Source organism: Clupea harengus, unplaced genomic scaffold, assembly GCF_900700415.2.
Source record: "Clupea harengus unplaced genomic scaffold, Ch_v2.0.2, whole genome shotgun sequence".
Classification (NCBI taxonomy): Eukaryota; Metazoa; Chordata; class Actinopteri; order Clupeiformes; family Clupeidae; genus Clupea; species Clupea harengus.
In genome coordinates, this window is record NW_024880236.1 from 1 (window position 1) to 25,005 (window position 25,005).

The 25,005-nt window shown below is 42.4% G+C and overlaps 3 protein-coding genes across 4 annotated transcripts; 2 read left to right on the top strand and 1 right to left on the bottom strand.

Annotated features, from left to right (window-relative positions):
• Nucleotides 1–2,256: 2,256 nt before the first annotated feature.
• LOC122131675 (ubiquitin thioesterase Zranb1-like) lies at nucleotides 2,257–5,026 on the bottom strand. The gene is made up of 2 exons (XM_042706311.1): nucleotides 4,701–5,026; nucleotides 2,257–3,275 (listed from the first exon to the last, which is right to left on the bottom strand). The coding sequence occupies exon 2, from the start codon at nucleotides 3,130–3,132 to the stop codon at nucleotides 2,275–2,277; it is 858 nt and encodes a 285-aa protein (XP_042562245.1). The 5' UTR covers nucleotides 3,133–3,275; nucleotides 4,701–5,026; the 3' UTR covers nucleotides 2,257–2,274.
• A 360-nt stretch (nucleotides 5,027–5,386) lies between these two features.
• LOC122131676 (4-hydroxyphenylpyruvate dioxygenase-like protein) lies at nucleotides 5,387–9,618 on the top strand. Of its 2 annotated transcripts, none has more exons than XM_042706312.1 (5): nucleotides 5,387–6,148; nucleotides 6,258–6,445; nucleotides 6,818–6,969; nucleotides 7,209–7,327; nucleotides 7,648–9,618. In XM_042706312.1, exons 1-5 carry the CDS (start codon nucleotides 5,433–5,435, stop codon nucleotides 7,847–7,849), a joined length of 1,377 nt encoding a protein of 458 aa, XP_042562246.1. In that variant the 5' UTR covers nucleotides 5,387–5,432; the 3' UTR covers nucleotides 7,850–9,618. The 2 variants fall into 2 exon arrangements, with proteins under 2 accessions (XP_042562246.1, XP_042562247.1); XM_042706313.1 differs by having other exon boundaries at nucleotides 6,279–6,445.
• A 2,359-nt stretch (nucleotides 9,619–11,977) lies between these two features.
• Nucleotides 11,978–23,181, top strand: LOC122131677 (protein FAM53B-like). Its single transcript, XM_042706314.1, has 4 exons — nucleotides 11,978–12,171; nucleotides 19,765–20,002; nucleotides 20,842–20,896; nucleotides 22,364–23,181. The coding sequence occupies exons 2-4, from the start codon at nucleotides 19,913–19,915 to the stop codon at nucleotides 23,164–23,166; spliced, it is 948 nt and encodes a 315-aa protein (XP_042562248.1). The 5' UTR covers nucleotides 11,978–12,171; nucleotides 19,765–19,912; the 3' UTR covers nucleotides 23,167–23,181.
• The last annotated feature ends 1,824 nt before the right edge of the window (nucleotides 23,182–25,005 follow it).

Genomic DNA, 25,005 nt, shown 5'->3' on the forward strand with positions numbered 1-25,005 from the left:
TCAACGCATGCTAATTTTCTATGGCCATTTTACATAAAGATTCTTGACTGGGTTCATGCAGGGTAAAGGCACTTAACATACACATGTTTATAAGAGACATTCACAAGAAATGAAGCATCTTATCAGGGCTAGTCTATTTCTAGCCACGACTCTCAACTTATTAACTGACTGGAATGTATAACTCAAACAAACAGGCACACGAAGGCAGGCCGTGCTTTTTAGAAAAGCCGTATATCATGAGGTGGTGTAACATAACATACTATACGCCAAAACACAAAGAGAACTTGCCATCTGGTCACAAGATGGATTCTATGCACTTGTAACTTGCCTAGACCACTGGCTCCGAGGGGACTGACGAGAAGGTCAGGACGTGTTTACAAGTTCAGGTTCGTTTTTGGCCAGGTGCACGTCAGGGTTATTTATAGAGCAGCTGGGGCTGCCTCAGCACACGAGCAACTCTGTTTACAGCCCCCTGCTGAGCACAGCAGCTCCTCTCTGCTCTGGATGCCCAAACGGGACCACAGAGCACAAGTCCTCCAAGCTGATCCCAGAGCAGTCAGGGGAGATTTAGCATGAAGTCACTTTAGCTGTGTTGTGCAGTCTTCTGAGAAAGAGCTGAGCATGCGCTGATGTCATTAATGGGGCATTATGTGGGGGACAGTGAAGCATTAGATCCAGGGACAGGCTGTGTGTGACGGTGCCAGCAGCCAGAGACAAGATCGCCTGCCAGCAGGACTTCACACAGCACTCAGCCCGACAGGAACTCCATCCCTAACGCAGAGTCGTGGTGGAGGAGCCACTGTTCAATATCAATCTCAGGGATTCCCACAGAGACTCTGTCAAGATCATCATCACTACCCAGCCATAATGGAGAGACTATTAGGCCATACTTAACCCACATTAAATGTAGGCTAGACTTCTCAGCTCTTATTAATGCCAAAACTTCTGGTCCTTCCGTTACTCTGTGGGATTAGAATTAATTGAAATTACATTTACATTTAGCAGACAGACAGTTTTATCCAGCATGAGTTACAGCACAATTAAGGCTGAGGGGGCACATACATCAAGGACCTGGGCCTGTGACCTTGATGCTGCATGAACATTTACAAGCAAATCCAAATTGAAAAAGAAAGCTCCACAAATGACAAAAAAAAAAAATGCATCTATTCTTCAATTTCAACTATATTTAATGCAAAAGTGGGTATAACCAACAAATCTTGATAAAATCTTATGGCATCACAGTCAAATACCTTCCTCTTACCACAAAGTGAAATTTTGAGCATCTTTGAAATTTTCTTTTGCATTATTTTACATTTCAGACCAGGTGGACCTATAGATTAAGTACAAAAGTAAGCTTTGATGTACAAGGGCAAATAGATCTAAACAGTATCTAGGTTAGACCATGCAAAATCTATGGCAAAAAATATAAGGGGAAAGTGCACTGAAAGTGTGGGAATAATCTGGATTATTAATCGGGTGGTTGCAAATGCAAGTCCTGGCAGCAACGGCAAAGGTCTAAAAAAGTTTCTAGAATCTAAAAGCCCTTATAAGTGATGTTTGCATTGCCGATTACATAAAATGGTGAACAATATATGAGGTGATGACATAAAGCCTTTTGTACAATGTCACTTTGTCCCAAAAGATATTATTCATCATGTTTGCATAGATTTTCAGTCTGTCTCAGGATTAAAATGAGTCATCATGTTGAGGTTGGCTTGTCTAATGCCTAGGCAATAGAATGTGTATTGCAGGCATCAAGGACACCAGAATATTACAGCAGGCAAGCAGAGGTAAGCTCTGGCCTGGCGCTAGGCAGAGAGGAGTTTAAGAGCATTAATGGTGACACAGCTGTCTGCTGTGCATGCCCGACGGCTAGCACCAAGATATGACATCATGGACAGCTATCAGAAAATGCTTCACTATACTCATGCAAGTGTTAAACTGAGATAACTTGCCAGCATTTCTTCTTTTGTCTCGTCACAGACAACACTGACACTGTTTACATCGATTCAGGTTAACACCACATCATCATGAGCTGAATAGTCTGATCCTCCACAAATAAGTTACCAACAAACGGCAAACGAGAGAGTCACCAGCCAAGAGGAATCAATGTGCTCTCTCTAGCACAGTGGAATCAATGTATTTCAGCCAGGGATCAACCTGCACCATATCCAATGTCAAGGCCTGACAGACATAATTTATCCACTGACCGATGAAGCATTTAGATCACCACCCCCCCCCACCCCCCCACACACACACACAAACACACTACTACTACTTACCTATGCAGGCATTGAGGAATAACCAGTCAGTTTTCCTCATGCGGTTCTTGATCTGCTTGAGCTTTTTGAAGTCCACCTGCTGCTCGTCCTTGCTGCTCATGGCAGCAGCCGCCAGCTCAATCCTCTGAAAGTCCTGGATCTGCAGCTCTGCTTCCCTCTTGGAGGTGGGGGGGGACCTGCGCTGGCTCCCGGCGCCACTGCAGCCACCCCCCCCAGCCCTCCAGCGCACACGGTCCTGCTCATTGATGAGTGAGGAGGAAGGGTCATCAGACTGAGGGAGCTGGATGGGCTCTGGGAGGCTGTTGGGCCGGGGGAGGTCACACACCACACAGCGGCGACTCTTGGGCCAGTTCTCATAGGTGCAGCCAGAGCAGGTCCAGTGTTGAGTGTGTGTGTTGAGCCGGTTGCGGTCATTGTACTCCTCGCAGGGGTCCACAGACGGGGGCCCTGGCCTGCAGCCAGAGCCTGAGGTCTGGGGGGACTCGGTGGGGCTGCGCTGGCGCTGACGCTGACGGTGGCACAGGCACTGGGTGCAACGAATGGCTCGAGGCCAGTTCAGGTAGGTGCACAAGTGGCAAGACCACTTGGTGCTGGGTTCAGCCGGGTTTGGCAGCTTGACACGAGGTCGTGCACTGGAGTCAGGGCAAATGAGGAGGCTTCTGCCACCCCCCTCATCCCTGGGGGGGTCCCACTCACAGCCAGGATCCAGCACTGGGTTGATCTTGAAGGGCTCCTCGGTGATGATGGTAGAACCGGGCTTTGGGGCACGGCACATGGTGCATTTAACTGCAGATGGCCAGCTCTCAAATGTGCAGTACTCACAGGCCCATTTCACCCCAAGCTCCGTCATAGCTGATCTGTCAGATTCAGACACACACACACACACACACACACACGCACGCACACACACACACACACACGCACGCACGCACGCACGCGCACACACACACACTCACTCACACTTCCTTCAGGTCCGGTAGAGAGAACACAGTGCTGAAAGACAAAAAAAATATGTATCAAGAGGTCTGTTGCTCTCAATTCCGATACTGAGGTGACACAATATCTATTTGTTATGCTCTTTACATCAATGTTTTCACGTTCTCATGCATCTATATGACAAATATGGAAAACAGGGAAAGGATGGCTAAATGGCGCTGAATTTAAATATTTAAATGAATTCCATTAGGATATAATGCCAAAAAAAATTCTGATCAAAGCTCAAGATTTAGTAATTGTAACACTAATTTCACACCTAACCACGGAATATTATGTGTGGGTATTTTTATAAAGTAAACACTGTGAAAGTGCCAAGAGTAATTACTGTCTCTTACTAAAGTCACCACTGGTGACACATCACTTCCAATAAAACTGTTAAATTACACCAGAAAGCAAAGCTTAAGCAAAGCAACTGCTGTTATGAAGCATGATCAGAGGCTGATCTATTGAAACGGTGAACCTAATGCACGATTTCATGCATTCCCTTCCGCTAAAGGCGAGCAAAACAAACACACAGCAACTATTTATTAGCCTACCACTTATGAAAACATTATTCACTGAAATACATATATAGGTGTAAAATATCAAGAACACACTAGTTGACTTCCTCAACTGAGGAGAGTTTGCATAGGCCTACTGCTTCACCGATTTTCACGTGACAGAGGCTTGGTTAAAGTTACCACCAGAAACGATAGCAAATGTTGAAGTTCACCCCATCATACTAAGTTAGCTAAGCAAAGAAATATGAAAGATAGGGCCTCGATCTAATTTCGTTAAGTATGCAAGTTACACGCAATCGAAATAAGATCATTAGCTACAAACCAATAACAAGCTACCCTGCTCTACCTTGGAGTGAGTTATCCAATGTTATGTAGCTAACGTTAACTATCCATTTACCACAAACAGCAACGTTAAGTCATCTTGTTCAAAGACCGGTACTAGTGCAGAGATTTACAACAATACTGTAACATAAGTGAATGCTGACGGACCGGATTAACATTGACCAAAATATCACATTTCAAGGGTGACTTTACATGGAAATTTTATGTTAGAGTATTTACTCCAACGTTACAAGATCTCTAGTCCAGTCTAGATCGACAGTTACTGGCTACATTAGCTGGCTGACATGTTACTGTAAGATAACGTACAAAATTGGTAAAATAAACTAGCTAGCTATGATAGCTAGCTACAGTCAATAAGCTCCACCAGCTAGCTAGCGACCTAGCTAGCTAGCTAACCAGCTAGCAAGCCATTGTCCAATTACGTCAGTAGCGACACTACAAGATCACTTAAATCCCACTGATCTCTATCTAAAAACGAGAAAAGTTCGCCCGTAATAGTCAAGCGAACAACAAACTTAACGTTACTTTTTCGCTAAACAGAATCATCGCCTGCAAATCAGTAGTATAACGTTAATGTTACCTGATTTTGTGATAGCACTTCTTCCTCGGGCACACAAACACAACAAACCCTTCCAGTTGCCCAGCAGTCCCTCGTCCTCTCGAGCTTGAGCCTTTCCCGTTTTGTCCGTTTTGTCTGACCTCAACGTATTACATTGTTCCAATTGATCAGAAACCACCACAATTAGAAGATACCCGGTGTGGAAACAACCCCCTTTCTCTTTTCAGTTTTAAATCATTTTACTGTCTGAACCCCATGGTGTGGTTCTGTGTATTTAATGGCGGCGGAAGAGCGACGAGGAGAGCCAAAATAAACCTTCTGTGAACGACTTGCCAGAATTTCCAACGTCATGTATCATCTGACTAAGCAGACGGGACCGATTGGATAATTTATTATTTAATGCTGATTGGTTTAGATGCATGCAAAGCCCTATAGTGACTGAATTACAATGAGCGATGCAGTCTTGTAAATTGAACTCTAAGTTATTGTACATTAAACTGTAAATGGCTAATTTTGTAAGCCTGGATATCTATTTGATAAAAAAGTGTAAAGGTTGGTTATTGTTTTCAAACTTTAAAACAATATTTGAATTTAACATACATATGTATGAGCGCTTTCAGATTGTGAAATTGGCTAGTATAAACCATATAACTCATTCCAAGTGTGTTGCTAAGTTTGTCTTGGGTTTTCTTAACAGTTTCCCACATCTACCGTGACACTCCTGGACACTCCCCCTTTTGCGTCACCAAGAAAATGGCAGCGCACTTGTGCCGGTTGCACCATATTTCACTTCATGTTTCAAACGTGAATAAAATAGTCCATGACCTTCGGTCAAAATTTAACTTCGATTTCTTTGCAGCTAGGTTAACTGAGAAGACTGGACAGTATGCTTTTCGGAGAGGGTCGGCAGTTTTTCTTGTAAATGAGAAGTCCAATCCAGTAGGACATGAGTTGAATGAGCGTGGCAGTCAGCGTGAGTTGCCTTCCATGTCTTCTTTTTACAATTCTACCGATAATCGTGTGAGGTTTGGAGACAAAACCTCAGATATACGCAAACTGGACTTTCTCTATGACCACTACCCACATTATTCCGTGGACACCGTGTGCAACGTCTGTTTCGAAGTAGAAGATGTCGAGAGGTCATTCAATGCGCTTCGCGACCAAGGCTGTCAAATACTCGTGCCCCCTAAGAAGGTGCATGATGATAACGGACTTGTTACTTACTTCGTCGTTAAATCTATTGTTGGAAATGTCTACCACACTCTACTTGATCGGTCGAAGTACCATGGAATGTTCTTGCCACAGTTTGATGAACTGGACAGCACCAGTGAATTACGCAGCGTAGATGCCTCACTATGTCCAATTACTCATTTTGACCACATCACCTACGCTTGTCCTAGACGGAATACCGCTGAGGTGATGAGGTGGTATGAGAAACACTTCGGCTTCCAAAGATTCTTTATTGACAGGTATGAGACAATACGCTCGAGTGTCATGCTCTGTGATGATAACAATACCAGAGCCTGAGCATGTGTGTGTGACAGAGAAAGATTTCAAATTGGAGTAAATCTGTATCAGTTTTAATGTCTCGTCAAGCAGTAATGAAGATATGAATGAGGGCTACGTCCTAGATCAAGACGGTGTTGGACTTCGCCTTACTGCAATGGAGTACTGGAAATGCAGCGAAATGGGAATACAACTTCCCTCTAAGAACAGGATGGATCCAGATTGCAAGTTTGTTATTGCAGAATCATTACCTGAACAAGGTATGTGTGTTTACATTTACATTTAGTCATTTAGCGGATGCTTTTGTTCAAAGCGACTTACAAGGGAGAGAACAGTCAAGCTACGAGCAATAGAGACCTAGTGTAACAATAAATACTACTTTACATAAGAAATAGAAAAGAAAAAAAATAAGTGCAGGAATGTAACTGCTGTAAGTGCAAGTTAAGCACTAGTCGAAGTGCCAGTTAGGAAGGGAGGTGCTCTCTGAAGAGTTGGGTCTTCAAGAGCTTCTTAAAGGTAGAGTTAGGCAGTTCGTTCCTCCAACGTGTTAGGTCTATAATGGTTGTTAGTCAAGTTAGTTGTCAGAATGTCTGTCTGATTTCAGATGTTTTCATATCAACTTGTTTTTCAAGGGAAGAACCAAGTTGACACATTTTTGGAACAGCACAGAGGTCCGGGCATCCAGCACATTGGACTCTACACAACAGATATTGTGAGAACAGCACAAACCATGGCCCAGGCTGGAGTAGAGTTCTTCACCCCTCCCCCTGCATACTATACTGAGGTTTGTTCAATTTGTTTGTTTTTAACATCTCCCTCAAGGAGGTTACTGGTTGAGTCTGGAATAAGCTTAGATGGTGAACTCTTTTGTAATCCAGTGCAAGTCATTTTTTGCACTTCAGGACATGGTATATGTTTTATTTCAATGTTGTGAACTTTTAATTTGTATGTAATAAAGTCATTACAAAGTGAAGCAGTGTACTTGTGCGTATGTATGATTGCTCATGTCTTGCTCTGTGGCAGGTGGGGAAACGGCATGAAATAGAGAGTGCGGGTCATGACCCTCAGATGCTGTCAAAACATGGCATCCTTCTGGACACAGCGCTGAACAAGGAAGCGATGTCTCAGCCGCCCAGTGAACGGTATGGCTTTTACAAAAAGAAAACGTGTGGCAGCAGCCATCTGACCTAAACCTTATTATTATTTAACAAAAAAAGCTCTTTTTGCTCACCATGGTATGGTATCATTTCTACAAAAAATAGTGTATTATACACACAGCCAATCTTCAATTTATGAGAAAAGTAATACTCTGCATACCAGTGGCCACAGTACATGCATGTCACTGACTTACAGCATGTAAGCTGATGTTATACTCTGCATTGTTATGTCATCCATGCACAAGTCCAAGCCACTATTGCAGAAAAAAAAACAATTCTTATCCCATACCCTTATTCTCCTCCAGATACCTCCTCCAGATCTTCACCAAGCCCATTTTTGCAGAGGATACATTTTTCCTGGAACTGATTGAGCGTCGTGGCGCCACAGGCTTTGGAGAAGGGAATATTAGAGCTTTGTGGAGATCAGTGCAAGCATATATGGAGAATGAGAAAGAGGACACACAAAAACAAAAATCTGATGTGTCTTTGAAGACAGGTAAATGCTAAAATGCCAATGCTATTTTACATCTTTAAATATAATAGTGCATGTGTACAAGGTACAGGCACTTTAGAAAAACACTCCTACTCCTTCAAAATGAATATATTACAGATAAGAAGTAGAAGTTCTTTATGTTGTGAGTTGTCACATGTGAACGTGACCTCTGTTTTAGAAGAGTTACAAGTCTCTTACTAAATATGTGGCATGTTGCATGCTGTTTGTCTAAAGCTATCAATAAGATGCTGGGTGCACTGGAAACGTAATTGTATTCTGTTGACATTGTATGTTTTATACTAAACATAAATTCAATTGTAAATGTTGGATGCAAGGTTGTTTAAATAATGCCTCATTTGTAAAGTAGCAATGTAATGTCCACAGTGAAGTCTCCATGTAAATGATCAGATCACCAAAAGACCTTTTGTAATCAGACCCAGAAGGAGTTTTGGCGATGCCGCAGTCAGAGTGTCAGACAAGAGAGGTTGTCAACATTTTGTTTTGTAGTGACATCAACATAATGCTAAATCAATAAGCCTCAACAAAATGTTTGATCTTTGAACAAAATCGATTTTTTTATGCCAGAAAAAATAGAGGAGTTGAAATCTAGGGTCTCAACTTGGATTCCAGAGTTGCTGTGAGTTTGATGTGAAACTGATCCCCTCTATAACAGTACTATTTACTAGCAGGCAAGTTGGGTCTGGGATGTACCTGTTGAATACAGATCCAATACTGAAAAACACAATAATTTTTCTTTGCTCTTCTATGATATAAAATATTTTGTATCTGTAAATTGTTGTGAGCTACTTTGATCCTGTCAAGTATGTAAAGAAGCAAGTTATGATCTTTACTCAGGGAATGTAAGGTTTGCCACATATTGTACAATACTATGCAAACAAATTGGACGGAAACATTTTCAACTCTGAGCTGACCAATGTACTTCTAAACATTTTGGATCAATATCCAGACCTTTTTCCTAAAGCCTGCTATTTAGGTGATAGATGCCCTAAACTCCGTAACATGCCTAATAGCACAGCCTAATAGGGCATACCTGGGAATTGAATTCTGCTCGTCTGTACTTTGATCTATGCAGAATTATCTGGGCTTTAATTGTGGTCAAGGCAACTACCGCATGAGCTTAATTTTGAAGTCATTGACCAGCTATTGAAGTACAGCTGGTTTGATACAAGCACCAAGCCACCTGCGTGGTGTGTCGAATGTGCTGGGGTCACCAGCCGTGTCTGAACTGCTGCTGCCCCCTAGAGCCATTGTGTAGTAGCCCATTCCAAAAAAATGACAGTCATTCTGTCATTCTCTTCATACTAACTGAAATGAATACTGTTTCTAAACAATACTGTGATGTTGGTGCCTCACTTGTTCTTTCATTCCATCAGTGTACACTTGATTTTAATCTTAGGTCATTAACCTAACTTGAAGACAAATCAATCAATATGAATATCAATATGTTTGATTGATACTTATTAATAAATTGGTTGTGCATATTTGTTTTTTTTGTTGTTGTTTTCAACAAAATGGCTTGGTTGTTTTGTCTTGTCTTTAAAGTACCATGTCTCCTTTTTCCAGTGTTGCTAGTCACAAATATTCATGTTTATGATACCCACTTGTTAGACCGCACGTATTAGCCATGGTTATGTATAAAGTTGTGATTTATCACACACAGGGGTTTTCACTGTTATGAACTGTGTGGAATTATCTTAATAAAAGATGCAATGGTCTTAACTTCCCACTAGATGGAACCAACAAATAGCATCAATTGAAAGCCCTTATGCTGGTGTTTGATCATTCAGAGTGGATGAAATACATGAACATGAAGACAATAAGAGGGTTGAGGAGGTGAGAGGGGGGGACCTGCTTGCCTAGGTCAACTGAAAGGAAGAGCAATGTTGTAAGGATCTCAGATTTTTCACAGTAGCCGAACAATGACGGCATACTAGATTAATGTGTTTTTTTTTTACAAATTTGATAAGAACCAAGATGAATTGTGTATTTTAATGTTATGTTTATATATCTGAGGGCAACAGTTACTGGTCCCATATGTTTTAACAGCAAGGGTTCCAGTGTTCCAAGTTTGGTTGTTTGCATTTTTATATTTATTGATTTCACTAATTTATAAAACTGACCTGCAATAAAACTAATGTTTTGTTGATAATAGTGGAAAAAAGAATTACAAAAGCTGTTCTCTGTCTCATTGTATATTGTGTATCAGCACACATTGTATTTGCACCAAATCCACTGTCCCAGACAACAAAAACAGTTGCTAAACAGCTATTGCCATGATGCAAGGTCCTGGCATCACGACCAATATCATAATGTTTTTGTTGTCTGTTCCCAGTCAGTTCTACTGGCAGTCATCAACAGAGATGAGAGTGTCACTTCCAAAGGGGGGGATCTGGATATTGTTTTGCCTGTGGGCTAATGGCTTGATTGCTGGAGTATTGCTATTGATCAGTGTATTTATTGATTGGACCATACAAGCCCCATTTTGTTTCTGGTCCAAGAAACATTATCAGACTAGGCTCTAAGAGATAATGAGCATTGTGTAACAATTACATTTTATGAATCCTTTGTTATTACTTTAATCATTCATTTGGGTCACCACTTTGTCCATGTTCTTGTGTGTTGCAAAAAAAATTGAGACTCCTCTATCCATTTTTGTTCCTCTTCTTATCTATGGGACAATTACTGACAGTGCGAACCTCCTCCCTTACAGTCTGCCCCGAGAGAGATTACAGTCGCAGCAGATGCTACCTTTGGATTAACCTTGCTGTCGGCCTGGGCCAAGCTATGCTTACCCCACCCCGTATGTGTGTGTGCTTTAATTCAGTCATTCAGCATTTCAGTTCACTGGATCAATGAAGTTGTGCATTTTTCAAACTATGAATACACATGTTATACAAGGAAAACAGCATAATAGCAGTACACTCAGAACTTAATAGGCTTATCAGTTGATAGTTTTAATTATTTCTTAGACGACAAAAGGGTTATGAATTAGGCTATTAGAAGTATTAGAATAATTCCTTAATACTGCTTGCAGCTCCTCAGTCGGACATTCAAGTTTCTTCTGCTGATGTGTTTGCATCTTTGTAATGAAACTGTTAGACTACAACTGCTATCAGTGCATCCTTTCACACTGATACAGTTACCCTGCAATTCATAAATCAATTGTGTGTTAAAAGATGATCTCCTGAATTCACCCAGAGCAGCTCAGTGAGAAGCCAGGCATGTTGTAATAGAAGTGAAACCTGGCACTTTCTTGCATGATCTCCCAGTATGCTACATTGTTGGCACTCAAACTAATTCATGTTTATGTACATAAGGGAGTAATACCTATGGGGTATGTTGGCAGGTGGAATCAACCAATGCATTCTTATGCCAGAGGCAATAGCTTTGAATGTCACAACACATTTAACAACAGCCTATAGTTATATACAGTAGTACATGAATGCAACATTATCACACAAACACTGATGAGATCTATGGCTGCACACACGAATGACTTCTACTTACAACGTTTTCAAAATAGAGAGAAAGGGAAACCCTTTGAATCAGGGTGTTGAGGTGTTAGACTAGACCTATTATTCTTAAAACTAAACATAGCTATTTTTCCATAAGCTGACTGTCTAGCCCATGTGATTTCCAGAGTTTTTCACTGTATTGCTGTACCGGTAGCCTATATTAGTATTTCCTGAAAACCACATTGGAAAATGCAACTCCCTAATTATTGAACCAAATGCAAAGTAAAAAGATAATGTTTTGCAGCGTTAAAATTCACAAATGCGTTTACAACAGCAATGATGATACGTGCATATGTGCTCAAATGTTGCTCAGATTCGTATGCAATGTGAATGAAAAACTATGAAAAACAGTAACTAAATGTGCTGGTAAACTTGTTTTATACTGACAGATTATACCAAACTCATCAGGGTTGTACTTTGTTTCTCTCTTAGCATTTCAGATATATACTTTATTTGTTAGTGCAATGCAAAATATATTTTTATGTTATTTGTGTTTGGATGTTTGACAACATCTGAATTGGGGTATATTTTATTTAGCGAATATTATATCTATTTCCGTTCTCCCCTGCCAGTGAAATGGTTCGGCTAAGTGTGCATGTCATTAAAGCATGAACCAGACCAGAGTAAGCTGTAGGGCAAGAGAAATGATAGTGGCACAGTACCCCGTGTACGAGAGTACACGCTGGGGTCCGGGGAAGTTAACATCTTGAACTATATCTGTTATGCATTGTCGAAGTGAATTGACAATTTACGTGAGCTCTGTGGGTTACGTTTCTACAGAGATGCACTGCATGATCGTTGTGAGTAACTTACTTTAAACTAAATGAGAAAGTAGCTAACATTAGTTAGAAGCAACATTATTAACTTACAGTAGCTAGCTGACATTAGCTGGTGAACTTATTTCTAAAAGCTGGAGACAAGCTTGTTAGTACCAACTTAATATACAGAGTACGAAACGAGCAGTGTTATTTGTACACTTCTCAAAAGTCTATTAGTGGCGTGTGACATGAATAGGTTTTTGTGGCGATGTTAGCTCTGTCTAGAGCACTTGTCTGAGACAGCGAGCTAGCCAGGAAAACAACTGAACAAACTAAGATAGCTAGCTGAGATGGCTATCCCAGGTAGCCAGCCATTGTTTGTCTTCAATTGTATTTAACCAACTGAGTTTGTTATATGTCAATGACACTCTTAGATAAGTAAATGCACATTATGTATGGGTTAGCTAGATAGGTTAACGTTGATTATTATACTCGACTAACTGTAAAATTTGGACTTGAGTCAATAGTTGAAGAACCATCGAGGTTAGCTGACTACGTTAGCTACATTACGTTTAAGTAAATTGGGGACTTTTCTTGTATTTCCAGTTGGATTTGTCTTCAATATCTGCCAGTAACGCGGGCCACTAGATGGATTCGCAGAACTTTTAAGGTTCTCTAAACTGGGCAAAACTTTGGAAAACCACTTGTTTGGAAGTTTTTAATATCGTTTCTAAAAAGTTCTATTCATTCCAAAGAGTAACGTTAGTCAAGCTTATTTAGTGACATCGACGAGAATGTAGGTTATGTCTTGAAATGAGAGAATAAAACAATGCCAACGATGTGGTGTTAGTCCCGCTCCAGTTATGAATTTGGTGGAAATTGCCCACCTTTGTAATGGGGAAGCTGCATGGCGACATGCTAGGACATAACCCCCACTTTGTTTCTGGTTAGTCTATCTTTGTTTTGGTAGTTCCAGAAGCTTTCGAATTGTGGTTTGTGAAGGAAACTTAGATAGACCTCTTATCAAAAGTGCACATCCCGTGTGTACTGTTTTTACACCAGAGACGAAGTAGCGTCGCAGAAGTTTCTTGTAGATTCTGTGGTAGGAATGATGCACACAGGAGCATAGCTCGATGCCAGTTAGGCCTATGTCTAACTATTTTTACACACATGTACATGATGATACAGATTTGTGTATACAATTCTGGTGGAATGCATGCTTCCCGAACCATAACTTTATAAAGTTGACTAGCCCATGTGATGTCTTTGGGAGCTTTAAGTTCTTTGTCTGAAATGGAAGTACTGATGTTGATGCTGATGAATTTACAGTGAACTGATGACTGTTAATGAGATGTAGGCAATCATTTGTGGAGAGCGTTAGAGAAACTGTGAGGTGCAACCCTGAATAGGCTACCTGTGTGGGAATGTATTGATTTTATGGTCAGCTGTTTAGGCCTCACTACCCAAAATGTAATGGGGTAACTGGGCAGTTAATTAACGTTCTTCTAAATTATTTACTTGAGCCCACAAATCTTCCCATTTTAGTTTTGTGTTTAGATGACTGCCTTGTACTCCCCTTCCTTGACATTACACAGGCTAATTTTGCATTCCAGTCTCATTTCCAAATAGGGTTTACAGTGAAATAATTGCGATGTTAATATTCGGTGTTCTAGGCTGTGCTAATTAATTCTGCTGCTGCATGAATGCTTGACCGCTTCTACTCAACAGGTTTAGTTAACAAGTAAGCTAAAACTGAAGAATATAGTAGGTAATGAAACTAGACTTAACACAGTGGTGTGTTTGCAGTAATTGCACTCCTCCATTTCTCTCCTGAAGAGCATAAAAGTCACTGGCAAGGTGTCAGGCTACATATTCCATACACCACTGCAAAGATTTCAACATCTAATGTCCACAGTTGGCTGTTCCCTAAGAAATGGGCACAGCATTTCCCACATACCTGACCTTACATTAAACACAACGTTTTACTTTTTGAATAAATGATAAATTAACATTATTTTACAATTGTTAATGTCAGTCACATTGAAAGAATGTAAAATTCAGTCCTACTGCATTCTTCACAATCAAACTGAACTGAAATTGGACTTTTGGCCACTTAGTGTACCGTCGTAAAACATTTTACCATCCTAGACTATTATTCTATGCTTAATCTATAACTTAGACGAAAGTGTGGCCTTGTTAAGATCATTTTAAATGGCCTCACACTTATTTCTCCATCTTTCACCCTTTGTTGCATACTCGTGGCGGTGGCACAGCCGTAGGTTTCGTGCCAAATCTTCTTATTGCCTGGTAACAATTTAACAGGCCGTCTGTTGGCCTTCAAGCAATCCCAATTGGAACAAGGGCTTGCTGGAACAAAAGTCCCATGCCATTATATGACTTTGACTGCAGCACAACATGCATGTCCTCATACACTTTGATACAGTGGTGTATGCATAGACTGACTGAACATGGCCTGCCTTTAAATCAGTACTTCCCTCTGAAAAAGTAAGGCCTCTCTTGACAAGCTGGTTTAAGAGGAATAGGCCGGCTGGGTCTTTGTGTTTATGGTAAGTGGCTGGGGCAGCTGCCTGCTTGTGAATCCGCTGGTGAACTATCCCCCACCCTATGCTCACATACTGCCTGCTCTGTGGTTTCAAAGCCCTTAAGACTGAAAGTGTTTTTGAAAGCCCTCGAACCCCTTGCGCTGCCATCTGCATATCGATGGGTATTCAATTAATTTTCCTTCCAGCACTAGTTTATGTAGGACTGTCCATGTTGAAGGTGTGCTAAAAGACAACCTCTGCTTTGAGTTACTCCTCTGATGTATAGGTTTCCACCACATTTTCAAATGCAAGCTTTGCCTCTGGCCACAATATTGGTAGGCTTCACCTGAAGCCTCTCTGTAATGCTACTCTGTTTGGCTTGGGTAACAGCAATTGGGTAATTCATTTGTACCTGAAGACTGCATTAACCCTTGTGCCACGAGCCTTTCGAACTCTCCTGTCCATGGTTGGCAAGTAGGCCCTGATGGCCACGTGAGAGGTTTTTCTTTGCTTTTCTTTTGGGTGGCCAGTCTGGGTGAGACTGATGTCAGCTCGACAAGAGACTATGCCCTTACTTCCTTTAGAACAGCAGTAGGATTTGGGAGTCTATGCAGTGTAAACCTGAGGCTTTTTTTTAATGAATAATCACCTCACTGAACATGTGGCATGCACACCATTATTTGACCTTTTAATAATTGAGTGTCTACGAAGATGCAACGTCCCTGTCATGTCAGCTAAGTGCAATACAGCAAGAGTTTATTTCATGGTATAATTCAATCCTGAGATGGCTTTAGTATGAGCCATGTTTTGTTATGTTTCTTCAAAACTTTTTTATGAATTGAAACCAGTCTAACTGGTTAAGTAGGTTCATTTTGATGTTTGTAGCGCTTGTCTTAAGAAATTATACAGATCAATGATCAAAAATGAGTTTCAAACAATGTAGGTATAACCAGATCCAAGTGTTAGAAATGAGTCTGCATGTGTGCATTATTTGTCAGTCAAAGCAACAGTATGCAGGAATTTACCACTTTTTGAGGTATATTTCGATAGGCCACTAGTTTTGGTATAAGCTTCATTCATTTTGATGGTACATGGTCATGTGAAGGACAGATCTGTCACTAGCGGCCCATGCTATGTGTGGTGTAGTTCTGTGGTCTGGGTTGGACCACCCTGTGAAAATGTAAGAAAAGCTTTCCCACTATGATTTAGTCAAATGACACTAGATAACATGCTATTAAGCCTTTATCTGTCAACTGAGCTGTTGGTGTTTGCAAGGTTTTTATATGCCTTTTAGACCAAAACCCCTGACTGCTGCTGTAACACCATTATGAAACTAACCACCATTATGAAAATGAGGAACTACCCAGCAGTTGCATGGTTTATTATCCAAAGCAGATAATAGGCAAAGCTACGTTAAAAAAAAAAAAAAAAAATAGTTTCAGAAGTAGTTTGATAGTTGTAAATATATCAGAGGGGGATATAGGACATAGGCACTAGTGTTCTTGTCCTGTAGTCTATTTTGCTACCCGTGCTACATTAGATGGTTGATGGGAAGCCTCCTCATCACTTTACGTGTCCGCTAACTTCTGATGTGACCAACCAAAGGTCGCAGAATAGGACCATTTCATATCATGAATTTGAGTGCAGGGATTTGACCTAGGTCTGACTCAGCTTTGATTACTTTGGATGAGTGTTTTGATGAGAGAAAGTTGATGACTAAAGAACAGAACCACCTTCACTCTGTTGTGTAATATGACTGTAGCTGTGTTGAAATGACATTTATCTTATCTTTCATACTTGAGTTGGAGTAGAACAGTGTCTCAATTATGTCTATTTTTGTTAATTTGCATAATCCAACATAATCATCTCCTAAGGGTGTTGACTGTATGGTTAATACAGTCGTGTGTGTTCTAATCGGATGCTGTGGGTTTTCTTTGGGTATTTCTTCCTTTACGAGCATGCCCTAGAGAGTAATGTCCTGGCTCCAGAAATAACATGCTTGAAAGGCTCAGCTTCTTCATAGGGAAACATCTCAACAGATTGTCGCTAAATGTAGGCCTACAGTTTGTTTTATTTGAGATATTCTGATTTCTGCATCACTAGCAGAGGTCAAATGTGAATGAGTTTTTCCACTAGGTTTGTTCTGTACTGGTTTCCTTCATAAGGATCAAGGTCTCACTGTTCTCTGTGGCTCCAGTGTCTTGCCTTTTCTCAAAGACTTTAAGGATTGTCTTTTGACTTTGTCTTGAGTGGGGAAAGACAGTTGTTTTCAGTTGTATCTAACGTGACACCTAGAGAGAAGTGGAGACCGAGAAAGCACTCTGTGTCGTGACGCTGTTTAGGAAGAGAGAGCATATAGTAACGCCTTTCTCCGTTACTCAACAGCCGTATTTATCACATGAGTGCAGCTGCTGCCAAAGTGGCTGCCCATCAAATACATAGGGAGGGAATGGGAGAGGAAAGAGGGAAAGCCTGAAGGGGAGAGAGGAGTCTTGAGTCTCTGCCACTGTAGCCAGGCTCCTATTAACCATGGGAGGTCTCCTAGACCAAGGGTAAAAAGCTGTACAACCTAGAATTTGTTCCCCATTCTGCGATGCCTGTATGTACTAGGTCTTCTGTTTCCTTTACAAGTTGTAATATCGGGGACATTCGCAAACCGAGAACATCAACACTAAAGACTTGTAAACACTGCTTAGTACAGTACTTAGTGGTTGCGTAAGTACACATAACAGAAATGAAGTCAACATTTAAACCTGTAATGAAATGGTTGGAAAGTGTGTCCTTGATTCTTTTGATTTATCGGTAGAAAGTTTTTTTTGCAAATCCTAGCAAAGTCATTTCCATTGCTAGGTAACTTAAACGCTACTTATCTGCTTTTAAATTTCTCCCATCTTTCTCCATTCCAAAAGTTCTTTATCTCAGTCTCAGGATTGTTTCATGCTACTTCAGCAGAAAAATAGTAGCAACATTAGCCTTAGACTAGTAGAAACATTAGCCTTAGACTAGTAGCAACATTAGCCTTAGACTAGTAGAAACATTAGCCTTAGACTAGTAGCAACATTAGCCTTAGACTAGTAACAACTTGCATAGTTGCATATGCTCTCTCTCTGAAGAATCTGTTATATAAACTTTTGGCAGTAGGCGTAAATCTAACACCAGTGACCCTAAGTGACAAAAATGTAGCCTACCTTAATGTCCTGGTACAATCAGTAATCTTCCCACTAAATCTGCATTGGAACTGGGCCAATGACAATGTATTTTTTGATATTTCATATAATTTTAATATTTGGTTTTACGTCTTTAAAAACATTGGTTAGACAGGTAGGAAGGTCATGTAGGCCCCATGATATGGATGGTGCACTGAGAGGCAATAGATGACAAAGCAGAAGCAGGGTGGGTAGCTGCAGGAGTAGAACATCTACATTTTACTCGTATGGGATAAATATTTTTACATGGATTAACTGCAAGACAAGCCAAAATTCATCTTGTTTCTGTACCTGAGATGCTGAAAGTGGACCAGGCAAACCTCAAAAGAATGAACCGCTGTGGAAAAGAGAGAGAGAGAGAGAGAGAGAGATGAATATGAAATTATGTTTAATAAAACAAAATAAAAAACAACCGACCGACTACCAATGGAAACTTTTCCAACTGTCATGCGTTTGTGATGTATAGTTTGATGTTAGTGATCTGTGGTTTGTGCGTATCCACTATGGACATTTGAGAAAATGTGGCCTTGGATAAACAACTGAGATTTTGTTGACCGAGAAGTGTATCTTGATACCTTTTAGAAATGTACCGGCATGGATTTAGTTAGTTTCTTCTTCAAGTTGTGGAGCATCCCTTCCTCCAGTGACTGAGATCAAGGCACTGCTTAGGTGAGGATCCAGTAAGATGGGTCACAGCACCCAGGGAAACCTGATGCCAGTGTGAAACTAGAGAGGCACTGGCCGGGTTGCCCATTCATCTGCACAATCAGTTTTCATTACTCTAGTTCTACTGGGTCTTGCTCCCATCAGTAGTATGATCTCGTTGATATAGCTTAAGCCGGCCCTGTGCATGTGGCTAATCAGGGAGAAGAGATCAGGCTTTCACACGCTGCATGCTATAACAGTATAAGCTGACTCTGTGCATGTGGATGAATCAGGGAGAAGATTTCAGGCTTGACCATGCACGTCACACGCTGCATGCTATAACCGTTGCACACCCTTAATTCTATCAACAGTGTTAATTATTTGACCTGTTTTTACTGTATTGCATCATTAGTTATCTTCCTAGTGTGGGTTTTGTGTTTTTGCATAACTGGGAGAGACACTGACTGTACTGTGACTGTCCATGTACAGGACATAGTGTTTCCTTTCCACACTGAATGATTTGATGATACTTTCATGTCGGTGTGCAAACTCCATGTGTAAGACCAAACACTCTGGGTTCAGGTGCTTCTGAAGTAAGGAAATGATGACCATAGTGTACTGAAAGCAGCCTTATCACTTCACTGTGTACAGGGTTGGAGGTAGATCTAATACAAATGCCATGGATCAGTTCACTACATGCCTTCTGGGCCTTCAGTTAACTGTTTGGGACGGTAGTGAATGACTGGAAGGCTTCTTTATCAGGTATGATATTTGATCAACCAAAAGGTCTAGAAATCTGACCAGCTCTTGATGAGCTACACTTGCATGTCAAGAGGGAATTGGGAAAGGTTATAGTGGAGACATCAGCCTCTGTCATAACTAATTCATTGCAAAAGTTTTGGGCCATGAAGACACAGGAAGAAAATAAGCATTCTGTTATAGATGTTGCGATTTTGGCTGTTGAATATTGTGTATTTTTTTCTAGATTTGAGTTTTCTTTTGCTCTTTCCAAGCGCTGTGTGGTGTGTGTGTGTGTGTGTGTGTGTGCTAATTGCTGAAAGGGTCCTGTGTATATGCTGCCAGACAAAGGGAGGCAGAGTGGGGAAGAATTCCTCAGGCGTTGGGGAGGTCAGGCTCTGGGCAGTGCAGCCACACTCTTCCCCCGCTCTCCCGGCTGCCTGCCTGCCTCGTGCTCTCTGACTCAAACAAAAGAGCTCAAAGCCCTTCTCTTATGTCCACAGACTCCAGCAGCGTCCTGAAGAAGGTTTCAGAAGAACTTGACAGGGACATTTGCATTGATGGACATCTAGTGTGTGCCTGCATCCCAGTGCCTCCAGAAAAGATGAACTCTGATGGGTCGGCTCTGCACTGGATTGGACTGTGGCAAAGATGTGCGTTGCCATGGTGATTATTCACGCTAAAACACTGGAAAAGAAGGGAGTTGATGATGTAACATCCAAAGATTCAAACTTTGAGCTGGTAAGCATTGTTTAAAAATGTACTATTTGGATATTGAATGAATTCTACATTTTAGTATTTCTAATAACACATTGGGTCCACATACCTGACTGCTTTTGAATGTGTAACTCAATCAGTTAGTCTTAATAGTCCACTGAATGACATCTAGTTTACAAAAGGTAAACAATGACCTCAGCAATCCACATGTGAGGTTTCTGAAGAACCTCTAATCACTGCTGCACTATAGGAAGGAGTATCAGAGCAGTCAACTGACATCCGTTTCCCTTTGGACAGAGAGGATGTTTGAATTGTTATTAAGGTGATTGCATTGGAAAAGCTTCAAACTGTTATCAGAAGGGGTGTGTCATCTGTTTTAGAGCTTCAGTTATTTCCTCTGTGGCGTGTGCCCCGGCCCAGGCTAGCATGACTCATGAGAAGAGAATCAAAACGGAGTGACCAAAGCCTCCCTAGAAATCTGACCTGTGCTTGTCCCACATTGTTTGGGTTAAAGTCATTCAAGATATTCAGACTCAACTGAAGCTCACGTTTAGGAGAATGTCTTCACCAGAGTTTTCTCCGCTCTTGTGGTGAATACCCCCCCCCCCCCCCCCCCCCCCCCCCTCTCCAGCATCTGGCTCCTCGCTAGCTCGTTGACATGCACAGACAGCTGATTTGTTTGTGGTCTACATGACCCATCTCTGCCGGCATGGCTGCTGCTGTTGTTGGGGAGGGGAGTGATTGGTTTCCTGCCTCATTGTGAGTTGTACAGAACTGACGTTTGCCTAAAGGGTTTCTGTGTGTACGTTTTTGTCTAAGTGGAGTGTTGAAGAGGTACGCTTCCTTTTGTTGTTTCTCTACAGTGTGAGCCAGTGACCATGAGCCAGGGGGCAGCGATCTTCTCCTGTGGAATCATGGGTAAGTACTTGTCTGAAGGGGTGGGTGCTTGATACACCTGACGGTTGCCTTCAATGAATCTTACATATAATGTTTTCAAAGGGGATATAGGATGAGACTGTTATGTTGTGTTGTGAAATACATCTCTGAAATCTTTCTCTAAATCTTTGAAGTGGTGTTTATTTTAAGGAATACGGCTTTACTGTAGTTTTGTCAGTTTGTTAATTTGGGATCATTAGCGATGTTCCCAACTGGGTGTAAAACCAGGCCTCAATGAATGCAGTGAATGTGGAATGGTAGCACCAGGCTAGCCTAAACCAATACAAAAATATATTTTTATTCTGGTGTGGATTTCCTACCCCCTCAACTTGTAATTTCCTTATGCATATGGCTAAATTCTATCACTATTTTACCTACTGTGAAGACCAAATCATCTGCCCAATAGACAATTTAAAAAATGTTCCAGGTGTTCCTTTTTTTTTTGTCGTCTTTGTCCTCTCTCCATTCTGTCCCTCTCTTCACTCCTTCTCTTGGTCAATTCCCCCTCTCTCATTTCTTTACTGTATAATTAAATGCTATTGTAATGTTCCTTGAGCAGCTTGTGGGGCTGTTGGCTGTGTTGAAGGCTGCTGTTGTCTGTAGAGGGCCAGATTTTGAGGTCCTGAAAAGACTGAAATAAGAGTCTTGTGTTCTTGCCCACCTCTCCAGAGATAGATTTGTTTACCTTTTGAAAAAAGAACCCAATGTCTTGCTTGCCTGCCTGGCAGCTGGATTTGTCTTGAATTCTCTTTTTAAGTCTAGTTTTTAGACCTCAGGGTCATCAGGGTCACAATGTAAAAGCTCTGGGATATATCGGTGGAATATGGAATTTAACAGACTTGCACTATAGTTGCATAAGCAGACTAGCTAGAAGAAATCGCTAGGCTTTTGTGTAGTCATGAGTCTAACATCATCCAGGCACTTTTCCTAGCTTTGCCTCACACAATAAACCATGCCCATGGCCTTTCAGTGAGAAGTACCAGGGCACCATTGTTTCTTCCCCAGTGGCCAAACTTCCCAGCATTTTTGGAATATTTTCTTAGTGACCTTTGGAAAATTTCCCTCCTTCCCCACCAATTGAGGCCAAAGCTATTTGAGGTGGAGTTCTTTGTGCTTTTGTCAGTAAACATGGGCGACCTTCCAGGACACAGGAACACTCCTGTGAGAAGCTCCATAGTCGTCCAGGTCAAGCCACAGGCTATACTGCACTGTGAAGTAGTTTATTATACAAATCCTGATCTGATCACAGTGAATGCCTTGATATGTGATCAATGCTTTCTGAAGAGGAGTTGAGTTGAGCTGTTGACTGAACACAATATTTATACTGTTGAATGTTGAATGTGATTTTATTTAATTCTCATCCTTCTTTCTTTCCCTGTGTGGTTGTGTGTGGTTGTGTGTGGTTGTGTGTGGTGTTGTGTGTGTGTGTGTGTGTGTGTGCACTCTCAGAGTCAAGCAGGTGGTGTGAGATGGGCAGGAGCTGTGGCATCCAGCAGCGGCCCGTGGGCTCCAGCCTGGAGAGTCTCTGGGATGCTCTGCCCGAGAGCTGCCAGGGTCTAACTGCCACCCCCTGGGGCACAGCGGGCACCATCAGCAACCTCCTCCAGGACCTGAGTCTGAGCGAGAGCAGCCCCGCGCGCACCCCCTCTACTGCCCCGCCAAGCAAACGCCAGTGTCGCTCCCTGTCCTGCTCAGATGAGCTGGGGGCCGGCTCCCGCTCTCCCTGGCGACCCCAAGGCTCGCGTGTCTGGACGGCAGTGGAGAAGCGCCGTTGTCATAGCGGCGGCAGCGTGGTTCAGAGGGCCGGGCCTTCTGGCATGCTCTCCGGGGCCTCATCAAGCTTCCCCGGGATGCAGCGCAGCTCCAGCTTCAGCCTGCCCACACGCTCCAACGGCCTGGAGCTGCCATGTTTTATCAGCAGCCCCTTTCCCTCCGCCTTCACGGGACTCCTGGCCTCGCCCACCTCCCCGTCCTCTTCCTCCTCCTCCCCCATCAAGCCACCCTGCCCCCTCTACCTCTCTCATGAGCAGATCTGCCTCCCGGAGCCCCAGGGCCTCGCTGAGGCCTGCTCCTCATCAGACTCCACCCCGGAGTTGGGCCGCCGCGGTGGGCAGGGTGGCCTGGCGCGCAGCCGCTCCCAGCCCTGCGTTCTGAACGACAAGAAGATTGGAGTGAAGCGCCGCCGGCCAGCCGACACACATAAGCAGAGGCCCTCTCTAGACCTGGCCAAGATGACGCAGGTGAGTGTCTAGCTCAATGCCCTCTTGTCAGGTGGAATAACAATTGATGTAGTGGTCTTGTTGTGGATGTTTGAAATGGATCAACTATCTCTGTATGCCAACTCTGTTGGGCTCTGTCCCTGAATCTGTTGCCTTACGCTTTGGCCCAATCAAGGTTATAATAGTTTTCCATTTTCTATTTTGCTTTTTATTTTTTATAGTTTTAGTTTAACTAAAAAAGTTTAAGATTCGAAGTCAAGGATTAGTGCAGTGTAAAAAATTATCTGCGTATCATTGAATGTATCAACATTGCTAATTGCCTATTGCCAAACAGAGGCAATTAAATTACACCCCTCCCTTCCGTGCTCCTGAAGGACCTTGTTGATTGGCTGATTTAATTGGTTGATTAGTTGTTTATGGCTCAGTGTGAGCCGCCATGTTTGTTTCCCATATACAGAGCCAGGACTGTGCTCCAAAGAAATCTCTGGTGTTCATACAAACACTAAACGGACAGCTAGGGGACCGTGACGAGCTATTTCTGAATTTGACAAAAAGTCCCTGTAGGATCTTGGGAGAGTTTGTTATGATCGTTGCGTTCAAAAGTAACTGAATTTGCTGTGGTAATTCTCAAACATGTATGTTAAAATGGCTGGGATTTGGAAATTCCAGAAATTCCATGACTGGGTTTTTTTTTTGTGGGTTCTGGGTTCTTTCGTAGTATGCATGTCAAATCTCCCATGCTAGCAGTATGTAACTACCTCCGATAGCACCTGTTGTTGAACAGAAGTGGCTCTCTTCAGCTGGTTAACCTACTTTATTGTGTCTTCAGTCAGTGTCTGCTAGGCACACCATTTTAGGCCTTGTGTCCATAGCAAGGCTGAGTGCATTTGGCAGTCTGTTGTCACTTTGGCTTATTGTCTGTTGGGCCAGAGACGTTCTTCCCTCTGTTCTCGCCACGCTTCAAGAGCTCTTAGTGATGGATGAGTCATTCCGGGTCACTGAGTGGAGCCCCCACCCCCCCCCAAAAATGGATTTCACAGCCCCAGACTCCTGCTGCTCAGCCTGTATCATGGCTATACCCAACCATGTAGAGGCTACCATTGCATCTGTCTCACTGTAGAATCATACACAAGCACAGCATGCTAATGCTACTTTTGTTACCTATCTCTTACTGTGATGCAAGTGTTTTCACACAGATCCCTTCTGTGTAGCATTCTTCTGTTGTGTGCACACACACACACACACACACACACACACACTTGCTCTCTACACACAGGAGCTGGAAGGAAAAGTAGAGTACAAACACGAGGCACTCCTCAGATGTGAAGCTTGGCAACAGGCGAGAGGAAACAGATGGTGCATTGAGGCCGAGACGTGTCTGTGTGGTGTGGCAGCCCGGGCCAGTGTCGTCAGACTCCCTCTGATTGCAAAGGTGTTTACACACTCATCCAAGGCCTCGCTGGCATCCACTCATTTTCAATATGGTGTCCTTTCTGAAAAGAGCAGGGCTTCTTTAGTGTTTCCCAAGAGGGAGCCAGCTTGTCTTGTGAACACTGCACAGCAGCGGCCCACTCCCTTTTCCCTCTCATTTCTTTGAAAGCCATGTTTTCATTACAGCTGATAGTGATCTAGCCCATGCCTTAATTCCCTCGAAAATGCACAGATTTCCCCCCACAGGGGAGGGAGAGAGGAGGTTTTTCCCTTGGCTCTGGTCAGCCCTGGATTTAGGGTGGTTTAGAGCACAACCCCTCAGAGAGGGGAGGTCGCACATAATCATGTGCAGCTGTGCACTTGAGTTTCCAAACGTCTGCTAGTGTTTGAGTCCCCTATGGCTTCAGTTTCAACCCGTCAGCTCTGTGGACAAGATGTACC

Excerpts from the sequence above, each read along its gene's own strand:
- LOC122131676 (XM_042706312.1), top strand. The coding sequence starts at position 5,433 with ATGGCAGCGCACTTGTGCCGGTTGCACCATATTTCACTTCATGTTTCA. Across the intron at positions 6,149-6,257 it reads CAAAGATTCTTTATTGACAG|TTTTAATGTCTCGTCAAGCA; the intron begins GTATGAGACAAT and ends AATCTGTATCAG. Across the intron at positions 7,328-7,647 it reads TCTCAGCCGCCCAGTGAACG|ATACCTCCTCCAGATCTTCA; the intron begins GTATGGCTTTTA and ends ATTCTCCTCCAG.
- LOC122131675 (XM_042706311.1), bottom strand. The coding sequence starts at position 3,132 with ATGACGGAGCTTGGGGTGAAATGGGCCTGTGAGTACTGCACATTTGAG.
- LOC122131677 (XM_042706314.1), top strand. The coding sequence starts at position 19,913 with ATGTGCGTTGCCATGGTGATTATTCACGCTAAAACACTGGAAAAGAAG. Across the intron at positions 20,003-20,841 it reads AAGATTCAAACTTTGAGCTG|TGTGAGCCAGTGACCATGAG; the intron begins GTAAGCATTGTT and ends GTTTCTCTACAG. Across the intron at positions 20,897-22,363 it reads CTTCTCCTGTGGAATCATGG|AGTCAAGCAGGTGGTGTGAG; the intron begins GTAAGTACTTGT and ends GTGCACTCTCAG.